The 22,440-nt window shown below is 45.0% G+C and overlaps 1 protein-coding gene and 1 long non-coding RNA gene across 2 annotated transcripts in view; one reads left to right on the top strand and one right to left on the bottom strand.

The window, feature by feature from the left end:
- Window positions 1-19,804, top strand: part of dnm3b (dynamin 3b) — a 32,807-nt gene extending 13,003 nt beyond the window's left edge. The window contains exons 10-21 of the mRNA XM_076972876.1: window positions 128-195; window positions 1,686-1,824; window positions 3,390-3,476; window positions 4,008-4,078; window positions 4,316-4,367; window positions 7,213-7,326; window positions 13,154-13,263; window positions 13,629-13,740; window positions 14,272-14,436; window positions 14,913-15,151; window positions 15,303-15,476; window positions 17,906-19,804. Coding sequence (XP_076828991.1) covers window positions 128-195; window positions 1,686-1,824; window positions 3,390-3,476; window positions 4,008-4,078; window positions 4,316-4,367; window positions 7,213-7,326; window positions 13,154-13,263; window positions 13,629-13,740; window positions 14,272-14,436; window positions 14,913-15,151; window positions 15,303-15,476; window positions 17,906-17,948 — 1,374 coding nt within the window. The 3' untranslated portion in view covers window positions 17,949-19,804. The remainder of the gene's footprint in view (window positions 1-127; window positions 196-1,685; window positions 1,825-3,389; window positions 3,477-4,007; window positions 4,079-4,315; window positions 4,368-7,212; window positions 7,327-13,153; window positions 13,264-13,628; window positions 13,741-14,271; window positions 14,437-14,912; window positions 15,152-15,302; window positions 15,477-17,905) is intronic.
- LOC143475133 (uncharacterized) lies at window positions 15,786-22,388 on the bottom strand. The gene is made up of 3 exons (XR_013120933.1): window positions 22,145-22,388; window positions 20,982-21,686; window positions 15,786-16,157 (listed from the first exon to the last, which is right to left on the bottom strand). It is a non-coding gene; the product is annotated as an uncharacterized LOC143475133 (long non-coding RNA).
- Window positions 22,389-22,440: the final 52 nt, after the last annotated feature.

The raw sequence follows: 22,440 nt of genomic DNA, 5'->3' as shown, positions 1-22,440 counted from the left end.
TCATCCATGTCCTCCTGCACATACAGGTTAAACTCACCACTAAGTGGTGAAGGCGTTCTCTGTCTGTATGTGGGTTTTAGTCTGAAAGCTTTGTGTCTCTGTTCCTCTGTCCATCTGTGACCCACAGATGGAAAGTGATGACAAAGAGATGCGTCGCGAGATCAGCTACGCCATCAAAAACATCCACGGGATCAGGTGATTACTATTCTATACTCCACTATACACTGGATCAGGTGATTACTATTCTATACTCCACTATACACTGGATCAGGTGATTACTATTCTATACTCCACTATACACTGAATCAGGTGATTACTATTCTATACTCCACTATACACTGGATCAGGTGATTACTCTTCTATACTCCACTATACACGAGATCAGGTGATTACTCTTCTATACTCCACTATACACTGGATCAGGTGATTACTCTTCTATACTCCACTATACAGGGGATCAGGTGATTACTATTCTATACTCCACTATACACTGGATCAGGTGATTACTCTTCTATACTCCACTATACACGAGATCAGGTGATTACTCTTCTATACTCCACTATACACTGGATCAGGTGATTACTCTTCTATACTCCACTATACACTGGATCAGGTGATTACTATTCTATACTCCACTATACACTGGATCAGGTGATTATTCTTCTATACTCCACTATACACGAGATCAGGTGATTACTCTTCTATACTCCACTATACACTGGATCAGGTGATTACTCTTCTATACTCCACTATACAGGGGATCAGGTGATTATTATTCTATACTCCACTATACACTGGATCAGGTGATTACTATTCTATACTCCACTATACAGGGGATCAGGTGATTACTATTCTATACTCCACTATACACGGGATCAGGTGATTACTATTCTATACTCCACTATACACTGGATCAGGTGATTACTCTTCTATACTCCACTATACATGGGATCAGGTGATTACAATTCTATACTCCACTATACACGGGATCAGGTGATTACTATTCTATACTCCACTATACACTGGATCAGGTGATTACTCTTCTATACTCCACTATACACTGGATCAGGTGATTACTCTTCTATACTCCACTATACACGAGAGCAGGTGATTACTATTCTATACTACACTATACATGGGATCAGGTGATTATTCTTCTATACTCCACTATACACTGGATCAGGTGATTACTCTTCTATACTCCACTATACACTGGATCAGGTGATTACTCTTCTATACTCCACTATACACGAGAGCAGGTGATTACTATTCTATACTCCACTATACACGGGATCAGGTGATTACTCTTCTGTACTCCACTATACACAGGATCAGGTGATTACTATTCTGTACTCCACTATACATGGAATCAGGTGATTACTCTTCTATACTCCACTATACACAAATAGTATAATACTGGCTTACCTTTGACTAATAAGACTGAATGGGATTTGGTTCCAGCTCTTTCTATTGGAAACTAGCTGTCATGGTTGCCTGCAGGTCCAGAGTAGCTTGTGCATCTCACAGCTGCGCATTATTGTTTGAGGTCTGATCGTTGAAGTCTGATTTACTCTGTGTGTGATCGTTGAGGTCTGATTCGCTCTGTGTGTGATCGTTTGAGGTCTGATTCACTCTGTGTGTGATTGTTTGAGGTGTGATTTGCTGTGGTGTGTTCATCTCTCCAGGACGGGCCTGTTCACACCTGACATGGCCTTCGAGGCCATTGTGAAGAAGCAGGTTGTGAAGCTGAAGGAGCCCTGTATTAAATGCATTGACCTGGTCATTCAGGAGCTCATCAACACAGTTCGTCAGTGCGCCAATAAGGTAAAAGGACTCCTGCCTGTCACTACAGGCACACGTCTACAACCACTACCAAGGTCCTGGCTATTCAGTTACTAAAGGAAAATTCTTTAATCTGCTTGTTTCAAAATGTTATGAAATTCTTTTTTCGGTCAAATGAGGAATCCCAAGGTAAGATTGAATTTTAGAAAAAGATGTGATTAAAGCTGTTAAGTATTTACAGTGCACATGTCGGTCCAGGACAGAGCCAGAATCCTCCAGCAGCCCAGCGGCTGCTGACAGGAAACTGGGGGTCTGAGTCTGGTGATGTGCTTGCTGCATGTGGGGGTGTCCCAGTGGTGTTTTCCAGGATGGCCTCGAGGTCTCTCCTGTCTGCGTGTCTGCATTCACTGGAACATAAACGTAGCTCCTGCAGTTGGACACGTCGCAGGATCCTGAGCAGTTTGGTTGATGATTCAGTCTGCTGTCAGCAATTGTTCTTTGCTGATGACATTCACAGTCGGCCCATGATAAAAATAGCAAGAGGCTATAAGGCCTTTTATTGGCTGCTGACGTCATAATTATATTGTGAGTAAGCGGTGAAGAGCTAATGTAAACAACAGCTCACTTTAGATCTAATAATGGCAGAAAGCACGTCATTGTGACAATAATTAGATGGTCATTATGAATGAATAATTACTATAGTGACGTACTTATATTCATTATTTGTTAGCAGATATTTGAAAAGAAAGAATAAAATGCTGCTTTCACTTTTACATCCACCTTTTGCAGCAATAACAACAAGTCAAGGTTTGCTAGGGTGGGTTTGTACGAGAGGTGTAGTGGGAGTGATTTTGTTGGGGTGAGTTTCTGCTGCAGGGTAACTGTGAAGGGTAACTGTGAAGGGTAACTGTGTCCTTGTTAAAGCCCCTTTGTTTAAATGTCTGGAAACTGGGAACTTCTTCAGCATGGGTCTTGAGGACACAGGCAAACTATGATGTTCACCTATCATTATTTACCTATTAATTATTTTTAAAACATTTGACAGAAAAACAAAATATGACAACATCAAATTTCAAAGGGTCATTTATAATTCAGATGAAAATTATTACTTTTAAGGAGGTTGAATACTGTGTGATGTACATGGTGTGATGTTGAATGTAGACCAGACAATGTTACTACAAAAGATCAGTCCTGCTGAAATGACATACAAACCCACAATTCAGGGTCCCATGATTAAGGGTCTCGTGATTCAGGGTCCCATGATTCAGGGTCTCGTGATTCAGGGTCCCTTGATTCAGGGTCCCATGATTCAGGGTCCCATGATTCAGGGTCTCGTGATTCAGTGTCCCATGATTAAGGGTCTCGTGATTCAGGGTCTCGTGATTCAGGGCCCCATGATTCAGGGTCTCGTGATTCAGGGTCTCGTTAATCAAGGTCTCGTTATTCAGGGTCTTGTGATTCAGGGTCTCGTGATTCAGGGTCCCACGATTCGATGTTGTTCTCATGTGTGTTATATATGTGGTCTGATGTTGTAGTCAGGTGTGAATGATGTGTGTAGTACTCACATGTGTTCTGTGCCTTTTGATGTGTGTTCTGTGTACCCATAGTTGGGTACGTTCCCCATGCTAAGGGAGGAGACCGAGCGAATTGTCACCTCCCACATTCGGGAGCGGGAGAGTCGGGCCAAAGAGCAGGTAATGCCCACCTGTCCTACCTGGCCAGTGCTGCTGTACACCTGCACACCGCCCACAGGACACTGCACACTGCTAACTGGACACTGCTCACTGGACACTGAATACTGCACACTGCACATTGTGTACTGTGTACTGCTCACTGGACACTGTTCACTGCATGCTGCATACTGGACACTGCACACTGTACACTGCACACTGTACACTGCACACTGGACACTGCATGCTCCACACTTGATTTACAGTTTCTCCTTTTTCCTAAGCCCCAGTAGAGCTGTGAAGAACACCACACACTGCACTGCGGCCACATAGAGCAGCTAGAGGCCTTACACACACACACACACACACACACACACACACACACACACACACACACACACACACACACACACACACACACACACACACACACACACACACTGTAAGGTGTACTCACATACACATTGCTCACTAATTCAAGTCAGGTAGTTCTATATCAACATAGCTGTGGGTTGTGGGGGTCTCACGGGCTTCATCTTGTCTGCGTGGTCCCAGGTTCTGCTGCTGATCGATGTGCAGCTGGCATACATCAACACCAACCATGAGGATTTCATCGGCTTTGCCACGTAGGTGTTGTGTGTGTATGATGGAGGTGAACACCTGGCTGTACTAGAACCATTCAGAGTGCTGAGGGGCCGTGGCCAACGCGTTCAACATCATGTTTGTGTTTGAAACAAGCCTTGCTTTACATGGCATCTCTGATCATGTTCTCTCTCTCTCTCTCTCTCTCTCTCTCTCTCTCTCTCTCTCTCTCTCTCTCTCTCTCTCATTCTCTCTCTCTCATCTTTCTTTGTCAATGAAAGTGCCCAGCAGCGGAGCAGCCAAACAAATAAGACAAGTTCTGCAGGAAACCAGGTGAGCGTGTGTGTGTGTGTGTGTGAGAGATCCACATAAGCTGCAGGCTTTTTTGTTGATTTGCTTTTCTCAAATGAAAGTTAAGCATTTGAGAAAAGAGCGTTTTGTGTTATATACTGGCCTGACTTTACCACATTCTGATTTGTCCCTTCAGTTCATGTCCATTTGAACTGAGCTGATTTCTGCACTGGTTAAGTTATTTCATCTGATTTGAGTTCTGCGCTGGTTATTTTTAGTTAATCTGATTTGAGTTCTGCGCTGGTAATTTTAGTTAATCTGATTTGAGTTCTGCACTGGTTATTTTAGTTAATCTGATTTGAGTTCTGCGCTGGTTATTTTAGTTAATCTGATTTGAGTTCTGCGCTGGTTATTTTAGTTAATCTGATTTGAGTTCTGCGCTGGTTATTTTAGTTAATCTGATTTGAGTTCTGCGCTGGTTATTTTAGTTAATCTGATTTGAGTTCTGCACTGGTCATTTTAGTTAATCTGATTTGAGTTCTGCGCTGGTTATTTTAGTTAATCTGATTTGAGTTCTGCGCTGGTTATTTTAGTTAATCTGATTTGAGTTCTGCACTGGTCATTTTAGTTAATCTGATTTGAGTTCTGCGCTGGTTATTTTAGTTAATCTGATTTGAGTTCTGCGCTGGTTATTTTAGTTAATCTGATTTGAGTTCTGCACTGGTTATTTTAGTTAATCTGATTTGAGTTCTGCACTGGTTATTTTAGTTAATCTGATTTGAGTTCTGCGCTGGTTATTTTAGTTAATCTGATTTGAGTTCTGCACTGGTTATTTTAGTTAATCTGATTTGAGTTCTGCACTGGTCATTTTAGTTAATCTGATTTGAGTTCTGCGCTGGTTATTTTAGTTAATCTGATTTGAGTTCTGCACTGGTTATTTTAGTTAATCTGATTTGAGTTCTGCGCTGGTTATTTTAGTTAATCTGATTTGAGTTCTGCACTGGTTATTTTAGTTAATCTGATTTGAGTTCTGCGCTGGTTATTTTAGTTAATCTGATTTGAGTTCTGCACTGGTTATTTTAGTTAATCTGATTTGAGTTCTGCACTGGTCATTTTAGTTAATCTGATTTGAGTTCTGCGCTGGTTATTTTAGTTAATCTGATTTGAGTTCTGCACTGGTTATTTTAGTTAATCTGATTTGAGTTCTGCACTGGTTATTTTAGTTAATCTGATTTGAGTTCTGCGCTGGTCATTTTAGTTAATCTGATTTGAGTTCTGCACTGGTTATTTTAGTTAATCTGATTTGAGTTCTGCGCTGGTTATTTTAGTTAATCTGATTTGAGTTCTGCACTGGTCATTTTAGTTAATCTGATTTGAGTTCTGCGCTGGTCATTTTTGTCCTGTCCCGAGTTCTGCTTTCGTTTCCGTGTCCTTTTCTGTTGTCAGCTTGTGTGTTCATGAGCACTTTTTGATGTCATCATGGCCAGTGTCTTCTTCCTCACCCTCCTCACCCTCTCTGAGCACGTGCATGTCGTCCTGCTTTAAGGAGCACTGTCTTGTCTCCTGCTCCCACAGGACATTCAGGTAAGGACATCACATGTTCAGGGCAGTTTTCTACACATGGGTTAAGCCTGGAATTAGGTGTAGGGAAACTAACAAAATATTAAATAGCCCAAAATTTGCCTCAAAAAGATTTTATTTACAAATTATGTTATGTTGTACACATTAATTCAGGGTTAGGGTTAGCGCTAGGGTCAGGGTTAAATGCATATGAAACTAAGTAGGAATCAATCTGTTGGTACAGAAAACCTTGTGTAGTTTTGGATTCAACTTTATTCATGTACATGGATGTTTTAATTGGGATACTGTTCATTTTGTGTAGATATCTATGCCATGTTTCAGGAATTAGAAAACAACATTGTTTGATTAAATCAGCTAGGCCTGCCTGACCGAACTGTTTAATGAGCCGTTCCGTGCGCACACGCGGGGGTGATGATCGTGACCTCCGCCCTGGTGGGGCTTTACTGTGACACATGTGTGCTGTGCTGTGTTAATGCAGCTCTCACATATGTTGAAATGGCCTGTTCTGGTGAGCTGGGTTCAACAGAAAAAGAAACTTCATGCTTCGTTAGACTACTGAATACTTTCTCACTCTTTTTTCTGATCTATCTATCTATCTATCTATCTATCTATCTATCTATCTATCTATCTATCTATCTATCTATCTATCTATCTATCTATCTATCTTTCTTTCTTTCTTTCTTTCTTTCTTTCTTTCTTTCTTTCTTTCCAGGCCACATCTCCTCCTGCCTCTGGCATAATTGTAAGAAATGATGTTTATTTTGTGTCCTGAGCCACAGGCATGAGGACCACAGGGTTCAGTATAGTCTAGGGTTAGTCTGGGGTTAGTCTAGGGTTGGTCTAGGTGGCGGCTGTGTTTCTCGTGGTGCATGTAAGCTGGGATGCTCTGGACAGGCTGAGGCACTTTTGGCGTAGCTGTCTTGACAGAGGCACGTGTCAGTAGCACAGATGTACTGTGGTAAATACACACATGCACGGTAGATACACAATTTTTTAGGTGCTTGTATGCTGTATTCTTTGTTACGCTCTGTGTGGCTTGTATAGGGAACACACGTGCATGGCAGTTTTGAGAGTAATATTTCACTCTTTCACAAGCACTCTTTCACAAATAACTCACTTTTCTGGTCTTGATTTCTTATTGTGCTTGAATACTTTATTTAACCACGATACAGCACAGTATACACTCTATACACACACAATGTCATGTTTTCCGTGAAGGGGCCAGTGTCTCCTCACACGGATGGTAGATGTCCGGTTTTGTGTTTGGAGCTACAAGTCTTGCCTGACATTTGACCTTTGACCTCAGGTAATTCGCAAGGGCTGGCTGACCATCAACAACATCAGCATCATGAAAGGCGGAGCCAAGGAGTACTGGTTTGTGCTGACGGCGGAGAGCTTGTCCTGGTTCAAGGATGACGAGGTGAGACGCTGATCTGTGTCCTGGAGGGGAACGTTCTGAAGACATGTGCTGGGGTCAGCTGGGGCTTCATGGAACCTGGAGCACATTTGCAACAAGCTGACCTGCTGGCTTGGGGCAGTGCACGTGAGCTTGGAGCAGTGCATGTGAGATTGGAGCAGTGCACGTAGGTTTGGAGCAGTACACGTAGGTTTTGAGCAGTGCACGTAGGTTTGGAGCAGTGCACTTAGGTTTGGAGCAGTGCACGTAGGTTTGGAGCAGTGCACGTGAGATTGGAGCAGTGTACATAGGTTTGGAGCAGTGCACGTGAGATTGGAGCAGTGCACGTGAGATTGGAGCAGTACACGTTGGTTTGGAGAAGTACATGTTGATGCAGGACTGTCCTGTCACAGTAGATCTGACTTAGGCATTGCTGTTCGAGGGTAGGATTTGGAGCAGGTGTCTGTCCTTCCTGGCATCCAGCTGTCTGTCTGTCCTTCCTGGCGGGTTGCTGTCTGTCTGCCTGTCTGTGCCTGCTGTACAGCCTCCCTGATGTCCTGCACAGCAAGTGTAGACAGGCAGACACACCACAACTGCTCCGACCCGTACGCTCTGTCTTCTGCTGGACACTGTCCTTTATGTCTCATTACACTTACCACTGCCACGGAGACACAACAGTAGCACATACACACACACACACACACACACACACACACACACACACACACACACACACACACACACACACACACACACACACACACACACACACACACATACACACACACACACACACACTCTCACACACACACACATACACACACACACACACACACACACACACACACACACACTCACACACACACACACACACACACACACACACACACACACACACACACAGTGACCTATTTCACTGAAATTTAAGGTATAAATACCAGAATACACTGGGGCACAGATGAAGGCATACTTTATCTGCTGTGTCCTATAATTCTATATTTTGACAGTACAACATAAGCATTAGATGTTCGGATTTCAGCTCTGACGGCAGCTCTGCTGAAGCGTTCAGTGGACATCTCTCCCTATAGTGGACATCTCTCCCTATAGAGGACATCTCTCCCCATAGTGGACATCTCTCCCTATAGTGGACATCTCTCTCTATAGAGGACATCTCTCCCCATAGTGGACATCTTTCCCCATAGTGGCTCAGACTGGCAGAATGCTCTTTAAGAATCGTTAGTTTTTGTTTTGTTTATTTCTTAATCTCTCCCATTTCTCTCTCTATCCCTCTCTCTCTTTTTACACACATACACACACATACAAATCTATTGCTAGTAATAAAATATAATATTAGTGAATAAATTATTATATTTTCTTGGATTAATTTGATGATTGCGTTCTTTAAATCCAGTTTTTTTGCTGATGCACAGATGTTCACTCATGCTGAGTAAAACACACATACCTTCCCTGGAGCTATTAACAATCTGAGCTTACACACATTCGTGACTCAAATATAACTTTTATTTTTTGCTTTAAATGGCAGTCAGCTTGCTTTGAGCAAAACCTACAGAGCCCTGCAGTTTGCACACGTCCACTCTCACGTGAGTCCACCCCCACGTGACGACCTGTGCTCTGGTATCCTGTGCCTTTGTCCCTCTCAAAGCCCAGCTCTGAAAACCAGCTGAGGCTGTCCTGTGTTGAACAGCACTGATCTGGAGACAGAGGAAACACCCCCTGCTTCACTCAACACTAGTGATCGTGCATGAGCCCCTCACCACATTCCCACTGTGAATGAGGCTGAAGGCAGTCACCCCAATCAGGACAGAGGAGGTCAACGGGACATCTGACCACCAGACCAAAGATCTGACCACCAGACCAACGATCTGTCCACCAGACCTAAGATCTGACCACCAGACCAAAGATCTGACCACCAGACCAACGATCTGTCCACCAGACCAAAGATCTGACCACCAGACCAAAGATCTGTCCACTGAATGATCTCCGCCACAACCACATTCACCCCGTTCATATTCACATGGTCACAAACGCTACACCATGTTCTCAACATCCATATTCACACGTGCACGGGCGCCGTGCTGCTCACGGAAGCATTACCCCGGGGGGACCAGCACGGCTAATGGAGGAGGGTTGGTTAGTGCAGTGTGCACACACTACGTTTGTTTCCTCACTAGCGGTGTGTAGGAGCCCAGACATGCGTAGGTGAAGTCTTCCTTTAAAACGAAAACATTCAGCCTCTCTCACAGACTGGAGGAAGAAATTCAGCCCCTTTATCTCGGCTTCTCAATGGTTTTACATTTAATGGCACTTAAAAGAAACGAAAACCTAAGATAAAAATAGATACCATAAAACGTTATTGATCACAACCGGAACTGCATTTTCATAGCAGCTGGAAGATCATGTCACTATCACAAAATGTGACCAAATTAGTTTCATTTGATCCGTCTGTGAAAGGGACCAGACTCTACCTAGATTTGATCACGGTCTTTAAATCACTTTATTTCATTTCTGTATTCATTTGTTGCATTTAAATGTGTTTATCTACATCTTCTCTGCTGTACAGAAACCCAGACACAAGCCCTATGTTTCATTCACTGGTCATAATAAGGTGAAGCCGGGATGTGTGAGAACATCTCCAGCCCAGAGAACGTCTGCAGCTCCCTCAGTGTGGGAGCACACGCCGCAGTACTGACACTCAGACAGAAAATATTTCTGCTCAGAGTTACTGGTCTGGAAATGGCTGTTTGTTAACGTTTCAGCACATTCCTCCAACACTAAAGTCACGCTTTAATGCAATTATGAAAAGATTTAGGAATCATAGAAAGAGCTGCTGTCAGGGTTTGGATCACACGCAGAACCTTGAAACAGGTTGCATGTTTAGAACGACAAACATTTTAACAAATAATACTAACATTAGCGTAAGCGATCACTTTACTTTTGTATAAATTATTTCGTATAATTATAGCTGAGCTGGAATTACCATGCTTTATTTTGATGTTAGAAACCCAAACTTAAAATAAAATATGTTGTGTTTTTACACAGTGGAGGTATATTCCAAGTAATCCATTCTCTGGATCTGGGTGTTGTGTGATGGCGGAGAGACTGGTGTGTTTGTGCTGGCTACACTCACATTTCACAAACCACAACATTCCAATGGGGTTTTTTTTAACAGTTGATCGGTGCGGTCCAGAGGATGTTCTGCTGTGTTTCATTTGAATTCATTTGCTTTTATCTGATTAAAAACATGATCATGGTGCAGAATCAGATCATTTACACTTATTTAAACTCATATGATGTTTGCATCATATATTTGATGTGATTTCATTATTTACTTAGTGGTGCTAAAGGGTTTCCCCACAAAACCTTCAAATGAAGTGAGTGACTTAGCCGCTCAGAGCCTGAAGCAGTTCTGGGTGAGTGGGACACAAGATAGCAGTAAAATAGAATGGTGAAAGTTTGACGTACAGTTTTGACACTCTGAAGAGGCTGAATGAACGCAGACCCGTCCTGCGGTTTGGGGCGGCCGTGAGTTAGCGCTGGCGGTTAGCGGCGTCGTGTCCTCACCCAGTCTAACCAATGTGCAGACTACTGTACACTAGCATACCCATGAACAGGTAGTCTGAACACTGGGCAGACGGAGCGGGGGAACACCGGAGCTCTTCTTCACCCTCTCTCCTCCTCCTCCTCTTCTTCCTCTTCCTTTTAGGGAGCCGGAGGCAGCCGGTAGTCCGTTGTTTTCTGGAAAGTGAACAGAGCCGTGTTCCTCGCTGCCCTGCCCGCCGTCCCACGCATCTGAGTGTTTGTTTCTTTCCGCCTCCCTAGGTTTGTTTGCTTGTTTTGTTCTGTTTTTTCTTTATTTTTCTTTTTTTTTTTGGTCTCGGTCCTGTCTGTGTCCCGCTGCAGCCCGCAGGCCGAGGGTGCTATCCAGCCTTGACGTGGCACATCTGCTCGGGCGAGCGCGGGAACGCAGGGCGTGCTTTCATGGAGGAGGTGTAGCAAAAAAAGAAAAACACGCAGAGTGGGTGTGAGCAGGAGGAGAGGGAGGAGCCACGCCTCCTTATATGGCGCCGACGTGTAGGGGTTCCACAGAGTTTCCAGACACTGAGCGTTCTGCAAGACTCGTGTCTCGGTGTCATTCTCGTCCTGCCGCGTCCTGGTCCTGCTGTGTCCTGGTGTCCTGGTCCTGCTGTGTAACCCTGTCTCAGTCCCCAGTCACCACTGTCCTCAGTGTTTGCTGGATCTCTCGTCCTGTGACAGCTTAGCAGAGTCACTCCCGGCTTTCTCTGTCAGTCCTTAGCTCTCACACCCTGACTGTGCTCCCTCTCTCCCTCTCTCTCTCTCTCCCTCTCTCTCCCACTCTCTCTTTCTTCCTGTCTCTCTCCCTGCTGCTGTTAAGTACTACCAGATGTTTAGACTTAATGCCAGGCTGTCATTTAATCTCCTTCTCTCTCTGCCTTGCTCTCTTTCCTCTCTCTCTCTCTCTCTCTTTGCCTCTCATTCTGTTCTTCTCTCACTCTTTTTCCCTCTCTCCCCCTCTTTCTCCCTCCCTTTCTCTCTCTTCTCTCTCCCCAAGAAAAACTTGGGGCAGGAAGTGGGGCCCTCAGGAGGGGGAGGAGGCATATTTAAGAAATAAATAAGGAGGAAGTGGAACAATATTTCGTTCAAACTGAAGTAAAACTGCAAACCCTGAAACAATCACACAGCTCACACCATCACAGTGTTACTCTAACAGTGTTACCCTAACAGTGTTACCATCACAGTGTGACCGTAACAGCCGGCACAGACACCCTGAGCTCCGTCATTGGCCAGTTAAGAGTCCCTCGGCTACATTTATTAGTCCCTGATCTCTTCAGCACATTAAGCTAACACAGTAAAACCTGGACGCTTTAGCACATAGGCACCACAAGTCTCCAACAGCACACACACACACACACACACACACACACACACACACACACACACACACACGCACACACGTGTGCAGTCGCACGCACACAGGCATACTAGGAGGGGAAACAATGGTGTTTCTTAACCACAGCTCATTTTAATGCCTTCCATGTGTGTTATTTCTCTCTCTTGTTCTCCTCTCTGTCTTTGATCTTTCATTCCACCGCTCCTCCCCTTCACTCCCTCCGCTCCTCGTCTAACGCTTCATGTCCAACTGCAAGCTCCTTCTCTCTAAAAACTCCCTCTTCAAGTTTGCGTGCCTCTAGGTCTGTGTGCTAATTATGTTTATTTATGTTGTTTACCCCTGTTATGGCGAGAGCTGCCCCGCAGGTCTGGAGCCCAGTTCTGGTCCCAGTTCTGTGATGTGATTGAGAGGGAATGTGCTGATGCACAGCAGAGTGTTCAGGAACTGGGATCCCTCTGGAGACTCTGAGGTTCAGAGGTCAGCGCTGAACATCATCCTTTTGCTCAGACAAATCGGATCGACTCGGCGGTTAATTGCCAGGTCATCAGGCGCGTTAGAGCAGGGAAATCGGCCAACGTGTGCGTAGATCCCTTGGTCCGTGGTGGCGCCGCCCTGCTGGGGGACATTGTAGGAGCGATCGCAATTTTTCACTGACACGGACAAGAACATTCGAATAATTTTCACAAACTAAAACATTCACACTAGATTTTGACAGGTTCCTCAGACGCGAGACTCTAGCGGGGTGTAGTGTGGAGGTTGTGCTGAGCTCCCTGCGGGAGTCATTTTCTGACGAAGGGCTAAAATCAACAGGCTGGAACCCCATGTAGCAGCTGACAGGAGCTCATTAGTGAGTGATCTGGCACAGTGTCCTTAAAGCCCATCGTTGACATCGTTGCTGGACACTCTGGTTTTAATCTGCAGGAGAAAGAGAAGAAATACATGCTACCCCTGGACAACCTGAAGGTCAGGGACGTGGAGAAGGGTTTCATGTCCAGCAAGCACATGTTTGCCATTTTCAACACAGAGCAACGGTAGGCCAATCGCCCTTTGACCCTCATCCCAGTTAAAACGCCAAATTGAAATACTCACCTCTCAATGGTGAGAGGGTTACTTTAAAAATGTATTTAAAATACATTACTGTGATTACATTTATGTTTTACTTTGATTACTATTAGATGTATTTAAAAAACATTACTTTGCTTACATTTAAATCACATTTAACAGCATGAGTTGTGATTCGTGTGCTCTGTATTTCAAATGAATGAACAAACGCGGGTTTCCTTTCCATCTCTGTGACCGTCCCATATGACGTTGTGATATATGATGGGTTAGGGTTTTACTTCCTGGTCGCGCCCCCCCCCCCCCCCCCCACTGATCAGTCTGCTCCGCCCCTCAGGAACGTCTTCAAGGACAATCGCTTCCTGGAGCTGGCGTGCAACACCCAGGAAGAGGTGGACAGCTGGCGTGCCTCCCTGCTGAGGGCCGGCGTCTACCCCGAGAAATCCTCGGTCAGCACAGCCTGAAGCTCAGCTGATGCACTTACATTCTTACATTCTTCGACGTGTCACTGAACATGAACCCACAATGCACTGCTACACTTGATTTCACAAAGTATATTCCACTTTTTTCTTAAGATGGGAGTTCATTATGGAACTTCTACTTCTGGCTTATTTGAATTATATATGATAAACTACATACAAACTACATGAATTATATATGTCTTGCTAAAATCTGACCTTTCTGTGTTCATTAAATGATCAATATTTCTGCAGTGAAGCAAATTTATTTTCGTAAATTAAATCTCATTTGGGAGAGTTTCAGCTTTCATATGAGTCATTTCTAAAACCAATCGATTAATTTAAAGTCAGGTTATAAGCTTTTGTTTCCACAACATGTATAAGCGACAAAACTTATGTCAGGGACTGTACATTTTATACATCTTTTAGCATGTTCTTTGTAATCTCGCCCTCCATCTTCCTCTCCCTCTCTCCATCATTCTCTCTCTTTCTCTTGGAATCTCCCTGCCTCTCTTTCTTCAGGTTGAGGGTGAGAGCTCTGGTGCCTCCGAGAACTTCTCCATGGACCCACAGCTGGAGAGGAAGGTGGAGACCATACGAAACCTGGTGGACTCCTACATGGCCATCGTCAACAAGTGCATCCGTGACCTGATGCCCAAGACCATCATGCACCTGATGATCAATAATGTGAGGTCCATCCCTACAGTGTGTTGGTCATGGGAGGAGATCTCCTGTCCTACACATCCAGGACCCTCCATTAGCATAGCTTAGCATAGCCTGTGCTAACACACCCGATTTACCTCACAGTTACTGACTTTCTTTATTAACCATTACTACCAATTACAGTCTTACTTTTCTCACTGCTGCTGGGACTACTGGTGACTAATTAACTTTAACATAACCACAACTAATAATAATCTATAGCATTTACATAGCACTGTTCTCACACCTAAAGGGGTCAGGAGTTTAACAGATGGGGAATACACTACCTCACCATGCCTAGTGTAAAGAGGCTGAAATATTTATTGCCACCAATGTGTGATTAAAATAGTGCAAAAATCAATAAATGCTGGTTTCTTGTAAGGTTGTGAGGCCAACCGTGAGAGTGCTGAGGTAGAAGGTAGTGGTGGAGATGCGTGGAGACTCTTCCTCCTCTCCCCCAGGTGAAGGACTTCATCAACGCTGATCTGCTGGCCCAGCTGTACTCCGCCGGGGACCAGAACGCGCTGATGGACGAGTCGCAGGAGCAGGTGCAGCGTCGTGATGAGGTGCTGCGTACCCACCACGCCCTGAAGGAGGCTCTAGCCATCATCGGGGACATCTCCACCTCCACCATCACCACCCCTCTGCCCCCACCTGTGGACAGCTCGTGGCTCCAGGCAGGCCAGGGCGGAGGTCGCAGGTGAATGGAGATCTCCAACATCTCCAATGTCTTGGTGTAACATATGTAGGGTTAATAAGCTTCATGCACGTCCTGACCATGGAGGCTCCTCCAGGGTTCTTCGTGTGCTGGTTAACCCTTCAGGCGTGAACATGCCTCTTCTGCCCTGCAGGTCTCCCCCACCTAGCCCCACTGCTCCACGCAGGATGTCCGCAGGCCAGAGGCCCGCTGGTCGAGGGGCCCCTCCACCCCCCTCTCGCCCGGGGCCTCTGGGACCCTTCAACAACAGTGGCGACAGCCCCCAGGTGCCCAACCGCCCCAACCGGGCTCCCCCCAGTGTCCCCAGGTGAGCTCTTACCTGAGGTCCAGGTATGTAGTGTTGACCAGCCTTCAGAACCTGCACTGCTTTAAAAGATAGTTTGACCAAACAGTCCTGAAGTTGCTAACAGATAATGAAAACCATTCTCAGGAAGCTGATTAGCAGATCTAATTTCTGTTTAAATATGCATTTGTAGATTGACTTGAATCACTTGAAATATGCTTCCAAAATGATGTCAAAGTTTAGGGAAAGTCACCTCAAATGCAGCAAAACTACAGATGAGCTGGTATTAGATATGGGATGGTATTAGATAAGAAGTAGTGGATACATATAGTGGATACATATTGTCATAAGCTTTTGGAATCAGAAGCACTTTATTTATGTCTAAGAATGTTAGACATGCAAGAAGGTAGGAATCACAACCATTAAATGAACGTTAATCGAACGTTAAACAAACGTCAGAGCCTCCACAGTGGTTCATGAGTGACACGCTTCTGGCTTCAATGAGCGGCTCGCCACGCCGGTCCGGCAGGTCGTCCAGCCCGTGTGCGTCCGGCTGTCCACAGAGCCAGCGAAGCAGTGTCCTACATTGTACTGTACGACGGGGACAGTCTTAGGGAAACATCTCTTCCAGAAGATTTAGGTGTGCTGGTTGGTTGACTGAAATGTTGATCACGTTTCAGACACATCCAGGTGAAAGAAAGACACCTGAAGCAGAGAAGGGAGATTAGCAGGCGAGATTAGCCACGGCTGATCCTTTAGGATTACCCTCCCACATCTGGACTCCTAGTCTGTCCAGAGAGTATTGTATAGGACACACAGTACTGTATAGGACTGTATAGGCTCAGTAATTTAACATAATTTAATTCATTCTCCAGGAAGGGGAGGAATTCAAACAGCACAGTAAACTTATTCAAGCCAGTTCCTTTGGGACAGAAGGCAGAGTGTGTCTTGCACCCACTTAAATCTCAAAAGAAATCAAAATTTGTCAGGATAACTTTTTTAAATCCTAAAATGATAAAACACAGAGATGTTGTTTACAGAGGCTAGCTCCTGTTGTACAGGAAGCACATCAGACAGTAGAAACTACGTCAATCTTTTCCGTACTTCTGAACCATGGTGTGGATGATCGTCAGTAAGGGAGTGAACATAGCTACACTTACGCACTGGCTATATTTTACAGGCCTAAACAGAATACAAGTACCAAACAGAGTTAGGTGACGTCTTCCTCAGTCCCTGTACAGTGGTGTAACCTGTAGAGCAGTGTAATCTGTACAGTGGTGTAACCTGTAGAGTGGTGTAATCTGTACAGTGCTGTAACTTGTACAGTGGTGTAACCTCTACAGTGGTGTAACCTGTAGAGCGGTGTAATCTGTACAGTGGTGTAACTTGTACAGTGGTGTAACCTCTACAGTGGTGTAACCTGTAGAGTGGTGTAATCTGTACAGTGGTGTAATCTGTACAGTGGTGTAACTTGTACAGTGGTGTAACCTCTACAGTGGTGTAACCTGTAGAGCAGTATAATCTGTACAGTGGTGTAACCTGTAGAGCAGTAAAATCTGTACAGTGGTGTAACCTGTAGAGCGGTGTAATCTGTACAGAGGTGTAACCTCTACAGTGGCGTAACCTGTACAGTGGTGTAACCTGTACAGTGGTGTAATCTGTACAGTGGTGTAACCCGTAGAGCGGTGTAATCTGTACAGTGGTGTAATCTGTACAGTGGTGTAACCTCTACAGTGGTGTAACCTGTAGAGCAGTATAATCTGTACAGTGGTGTAACCTGTAGAGCAGTAAAATCTGTACAGTGGTGTAACCTGTAGAGCGGTGTAATCTGTACAGAGGTGTAACCTCTACAGTGGCGTAACCTGTACAGTGGTGTAACCTGTACAGTGGTGTAATCTGTACAGTGGTGTAACCCGTAGAGCGGTGTAATCTGTACAGTGGTGTAACCTGTAGAGCGGTGTAATCTGTACAGTGGTGTAACTTGTACAGTGGTGTAACCTCTACAGCGGTGTAACCATCTTCCATGTCCTCTGCTTCAGGTCCGTCTTTCTTGTGCTCTTCCTACTCATTTCCAATCTGTGAACTGATTAATTAATGATCTTTTGTATGAATGTCCAAGGATGACAACAACAAGCTTTAAAATAAGCTTAACACAGAAGAGTTATTATAGTAGAGTTGTGATAACGGTAGCAACAAAGTCATTAAAGGGAATATTCTAGACTCTGTTAAACATGCAGACTGAGGGGTTATATCTAGCTTGCGTGTTAATTTACTAATGTGTGTGTTAACTGTGGCTATAACCCTTTTACTCTTCAGCTGACTGCTGTGTCCTGCATCACTAATTCTCTCCTGTTTCTCTCACCCCTGCTGCCCTCCTCATGCTCCTGCACCAATCATCTTTAATGCTCTTCCTGCTGCCACGCCTCTTCTCCTTCCTCATTGGTCTGCCTCAGCCGCCGGCCCCCGCCCTCTCCCACCAGGCAGGTCCCTCCTTAAGCCGCCCGACAGGACCGCTCCTCCTGGAGCAGGCACCCCCACGGTCTCCCCAGCCCTAACGTCCAGTGTGGCCCTCGTCCCCTGCCTCCGCTCCTGCATGCCCCGGCCCGTAGCTCCCCCGCCACGCCCGCCACGCCCGCCCAGTCCTGCCTCTGTGTGCGCGCTCCCCTGCTGCAGTGTGCGCTAGTGTTCGTGATTAGCCGTGCTCGTTCCGTGTCGTGTCTCCGTGCCTGCGATCCGGACGCTCCGTGCCAGGGTGCGGGCCTGCTGCTAACACCCAGGCTACCAGCGCCGCTCCTGGTGTCAGGGTGAACACCCCAGTTCTGCTACTGGTGTTAGGGTGAACACCCCAGCACCGCTCCTGGTCTCTCTGGCCTTCATCTAGAGCAGCCAGGCACCGAAGATGCTTGTAGTGCATGTTTTGTTTGTGAGTGTGTGTTGTTGTGCGCGTTTTTTTGTAGGTGTGTGTGTGTGTGTGTGTATGTGTGTGTGTGTGTGTGTGTGTGTGTGTGTGTGTGTGTTTGTCTGTGAATGATATGAATGAAATGAGTGATTTTTAGTGACAATATCTGACCAAATGTGAAACTGACAGTTAAAGAATAAAATAACATTTTGCGTGTGGATGTGTTTGTGTGAGCGTGCAGCAGGGTCTGTGTGTGTGTGTGTATGTGTGTGTGTGTGTGTGTGTGTATGTGTGTGTGTGTGTGTGCGTGTGTGTGCGTGTGTGTGTGTGTGTGTGTGTGTGTGTGCACGCTGTGTTTTATGGCATGTTTGTTTTGCCAGTGTGTTTACTTAGTGAGCTTCTCTTTTTGTTTTTTTGCTTCCAAAATCACCATGACGACTGCTGATGCTAAAATGTGAAACCCTTAGCTTCCCTAGCTGTGACTCTGTCAATGTGCCTGTGTTGTCGTAGAAAGCCCTGTCTGTAGGCAGGCTGACGAGAGAAACCTGGGCCACAGTTACTGCCTCCTCATGCACTTTGTGCCACTGAACACATGAACTCACAGCCCAGTCAAACACTCCAGCTCCCGAAATCCTTTCCCATCAAGACCACAGCTCCATCCAGTTCAGCACCCTCAGTGTAATACAGTATCTGTGCAACATGGCAGGTGTGAGCCATACACGTGTTTAGATTAAAAAGTGATAATTTTAATTAGACACTGGGTAGTTTATGAATTCAGACAGAATGCCACGGCGTTGTTAGAATGGATTTACACACAGTGAGTGAATTATGATGCCCTTTAACAAAGCTGGTCACACAGAGTCAATTCAGTTCTTCACTTTGAAATACGTGTTTTCACATTGAAATATATTCTCCTATTTCTCAAACTCCATCTGTTCCTAAATCTGCTTTTCCTCCACAATGGCTACCTAGACCTTCATTCCGTATGACGCGCACCCACACCAAGGTCCGACAAATTGTGTGCTAGAAGTATAATTAGACTCGTACCAGTTTACGTGGGCACTTGACGTGTTGTTTCTGTGGGTCTCTGTGTGTTAGTGTACTGCTGAGTCAAGCGGTTGATTTTGTTTGTACACAATCGTACTTGAAATCTGTCCTCTGTTTTTATTGTCTCTTACTGTATCTCAGAACTCTGATTCATACTACTATAATGGCATGAATAAATCTGTTTTGCCAAAGCTAGTAATAGAAACTATCGATATAATATGCAACAGAGCGCAACAGTGTTCCACATACACACACATACATATGCATAGATACGTATAAATATATATATATATATATATATATATATATATATATATATATATATATAAAGGAATAATATTGTTCACTGGAGGGAATCAAGACATTTGCCTCCTTTTGTAAATGTGTTTCTTTTGAGGGAGCTGTAATAGTGACTATATTCTTTATGTAATTCAATAAACCTGTGCTGAAAACGTTATTGTTGTGTGTTCTTTGTGAACAAGGTAAGTGTGTACAGTCAGATAAACATATTCAGTCGTGTAACAGTCAGGTAAAGGTGTACAGTCAGGTAAACATATACAGTCAGGTAAATTTATACAGTCAGGTAAAGGTGCACAGTCAGGTAAACATATACAGTCAGGTAAATTTATACAGCCAGATAAAGGTGTAGAGTAATGTGTGTTCTTTGTGAACAAGGTAAGATAAGTGTGTACAGTCAGGTAAACATATGCAATCAGGTAACACTCATGTAAAGGTGTACAGTCAGGTAACAGGTAAATGTGTGCACTGAGGTAAAGGAACACCTGCGGCCTCATGCCTACGACCGCAGCACAGCAGTGCCAATATTACACGTTATAGCACGAACCTCGAGTGTATTATTGCTTAATTACATTATATTCAGTTAGTGTCAGATATGATGGTGCAGGGGTCATGGGAAAACATCAACCACCAAGGAGCCACTAATAACTGCAGGAGAGCATGGTGTCTGGGTGTAGTCATGGAGGGTGGAGAGGATGGTATCTGGGTGTAGTCATGGAGGGTGGAGAGGATGGTGTCTGGGTGTAGTCATGGAGGGTGGAGAGGATGGTATCTGGGTGTAGTCATGGAGGGTGGAGAGGATGGTATCTGGGTGTAGTCATGGAGGGTGGAGAGGATGGTATCTGGGTGTATGTAACGCAGCTCGCGCTGCGGAGCGAGAGGACGGACACAATTGCTGAGAAGAGCGAGATTTATTCAGGGGAATACCATAATCGTCGTCCGATAACCAGTCCGGGTCCATAACGGGAGGGCAGTCCGAAAAACAGGCAAAGACGGGCATGACAAAACAGAAACACGTAACGAGCAATACTACAGACCAGGAAACACACGACGAGCAATAGAAACAATGAAACATCCAAACAGTCAAAACAACCGACGAGGGACAAGGGACACTCAGGGACTATATATACAGGACTTTAAACAGGGAACAGGTGAGGGCAATGACACGGGGACGTGGTAACAAACGAGGAATCACGGAGACAAACGAGCGGGGCGGGACAAACAGGCAAGGAACACAGACACAAAGGAACCCGGAGTGATAGCTAAGGGAGGGGGCGAGGCCATACGTGACAGTGTAGTCATGGAGGGTGGAGAGGATGGTGTCTGGGTGTAGTCATGGAGGGTGGAGAGGATGGTGTCTGGGTGTAGTCATGGAGGGTGGAGAGGATGGTGTCTGGGTGTAGTCATGGAGGGTGGAGAGGATGGTGTCTGGGTGTAGTCATGGAGGGTGGAGAGGATGAGGACTGTGCACATCTAGGCCACAGCATCTTGGACCAAGACCTGTTGGTGTTCATAAGACAGTAGCTTGCATTCATGTGTCTGAAGAAACTCGTCCTATGTAGCATCTTGACTGGTGTTGTTATGCCACTTGTAGAGGGTCTTCCCTGAAGTGGCTTTAGTGTCTCCAGCCAAACCCTGAAGAGGAGGATCAGGTACTCAGAAAGTTGAATCCCAGCCTCTCAGAACCTCAGCTCCATCATCTTCTCAAAGACTTTCAATGCATCCTGCTCATCTGTGGCCCCCACAGGCTGGACTCCATCACCAGGAAACTTGTGTGTGTGTGTGTGTGTGTGTGTGTGTGTGTGTGTGTGTGTGTGTGTGTGTGTGTTTGGATTTCAGCTGCTCCCCAAAGCCTGTAGGCTGTCTGTCTTCCCTGTGTGCTGACAGATAGGGCTGTTTGCGTGTGCACATACCCCTTTCAACTCGGCCTCTGGCTGTCTCAGTGACCTTTGGTGTAGGTTGCCTGGACCACGTAGACAGAGAACGAGGTCCTGCACAGGTGACGTCACATGTTTTTTTAATGAACGTTAACTGCTATATTGCAGTAATGTGGCGCCCCCTGCTGGGGGACGTTAGTCACCCTGATTACACACTGCTCACGTCTCCTCCACCCTGGATTCAACGCAGAACGATCAGAACTCGACCACAAGATTCAAACGCGCACGAAATCACATATTTAGTATTAAAGTCTCTGGAATTATACATTTCTCTCTCTTTCATACATTTAACATCGCACATTTTTAGTTCAAATACGTACTGTCACTTTGCAATTATCGGTTTATATCATTACACTTTGCACATATGACAATAAAGATTTTTGACGAATAATATAAAAACAAGAATTTTGCATCGAGGGAATTATTTTTATAGTTATTTTTCTATCCATTTCTCTTTTTTTCTTGTTGATAGATTATAAACCACTTTTCCTTTAAGATCAACGACTGTTTACTTGCATTCCTTAAAAAATGTTTAGTTGATCTCCGATTGGTCGGAGTGTCAGGTGGCATCTGGGAAATGTAGTAGGCGTCATGGAAACGTAAGACGTTGACGGCCTATTAAATAAAGCTTATTTACTTAAATACAGTACTGAAACATTTATTTTTAGAATTTGTTAAACATACATTATGCGCCGACCCCCACATCGTGTTGTTGTGTTGTACCACGCTATATAAAATATGTCTACGTGATATCTGCGCGATATAACGGGCGGACGGTTTGAAACGCTTCCGCGATTGACATACCACG

This window comes from Brachyhypopomus gauderio, chromosome 14 (genome assembly GCF_052324685.1).
Source record: "Brachyhypopomus gauderio isolate BG-103 chromosome 14, BGAUD_0.2, whole genome shotgun sequence".
NCBI classification, from domain to species: domain Eukaryota; kingdom Metazoa; phylum Chordata; class Actinopteri; order Gymnotiformes; family Hypopomidae; genus Brachyhypopomus; species Brachyhypopomus gauderio.
The sequence above is the reverse complement of the archived record's forward strand: the minus strand, read 5'-3'. Positions and strand labels throughout refer to the sequence as shown.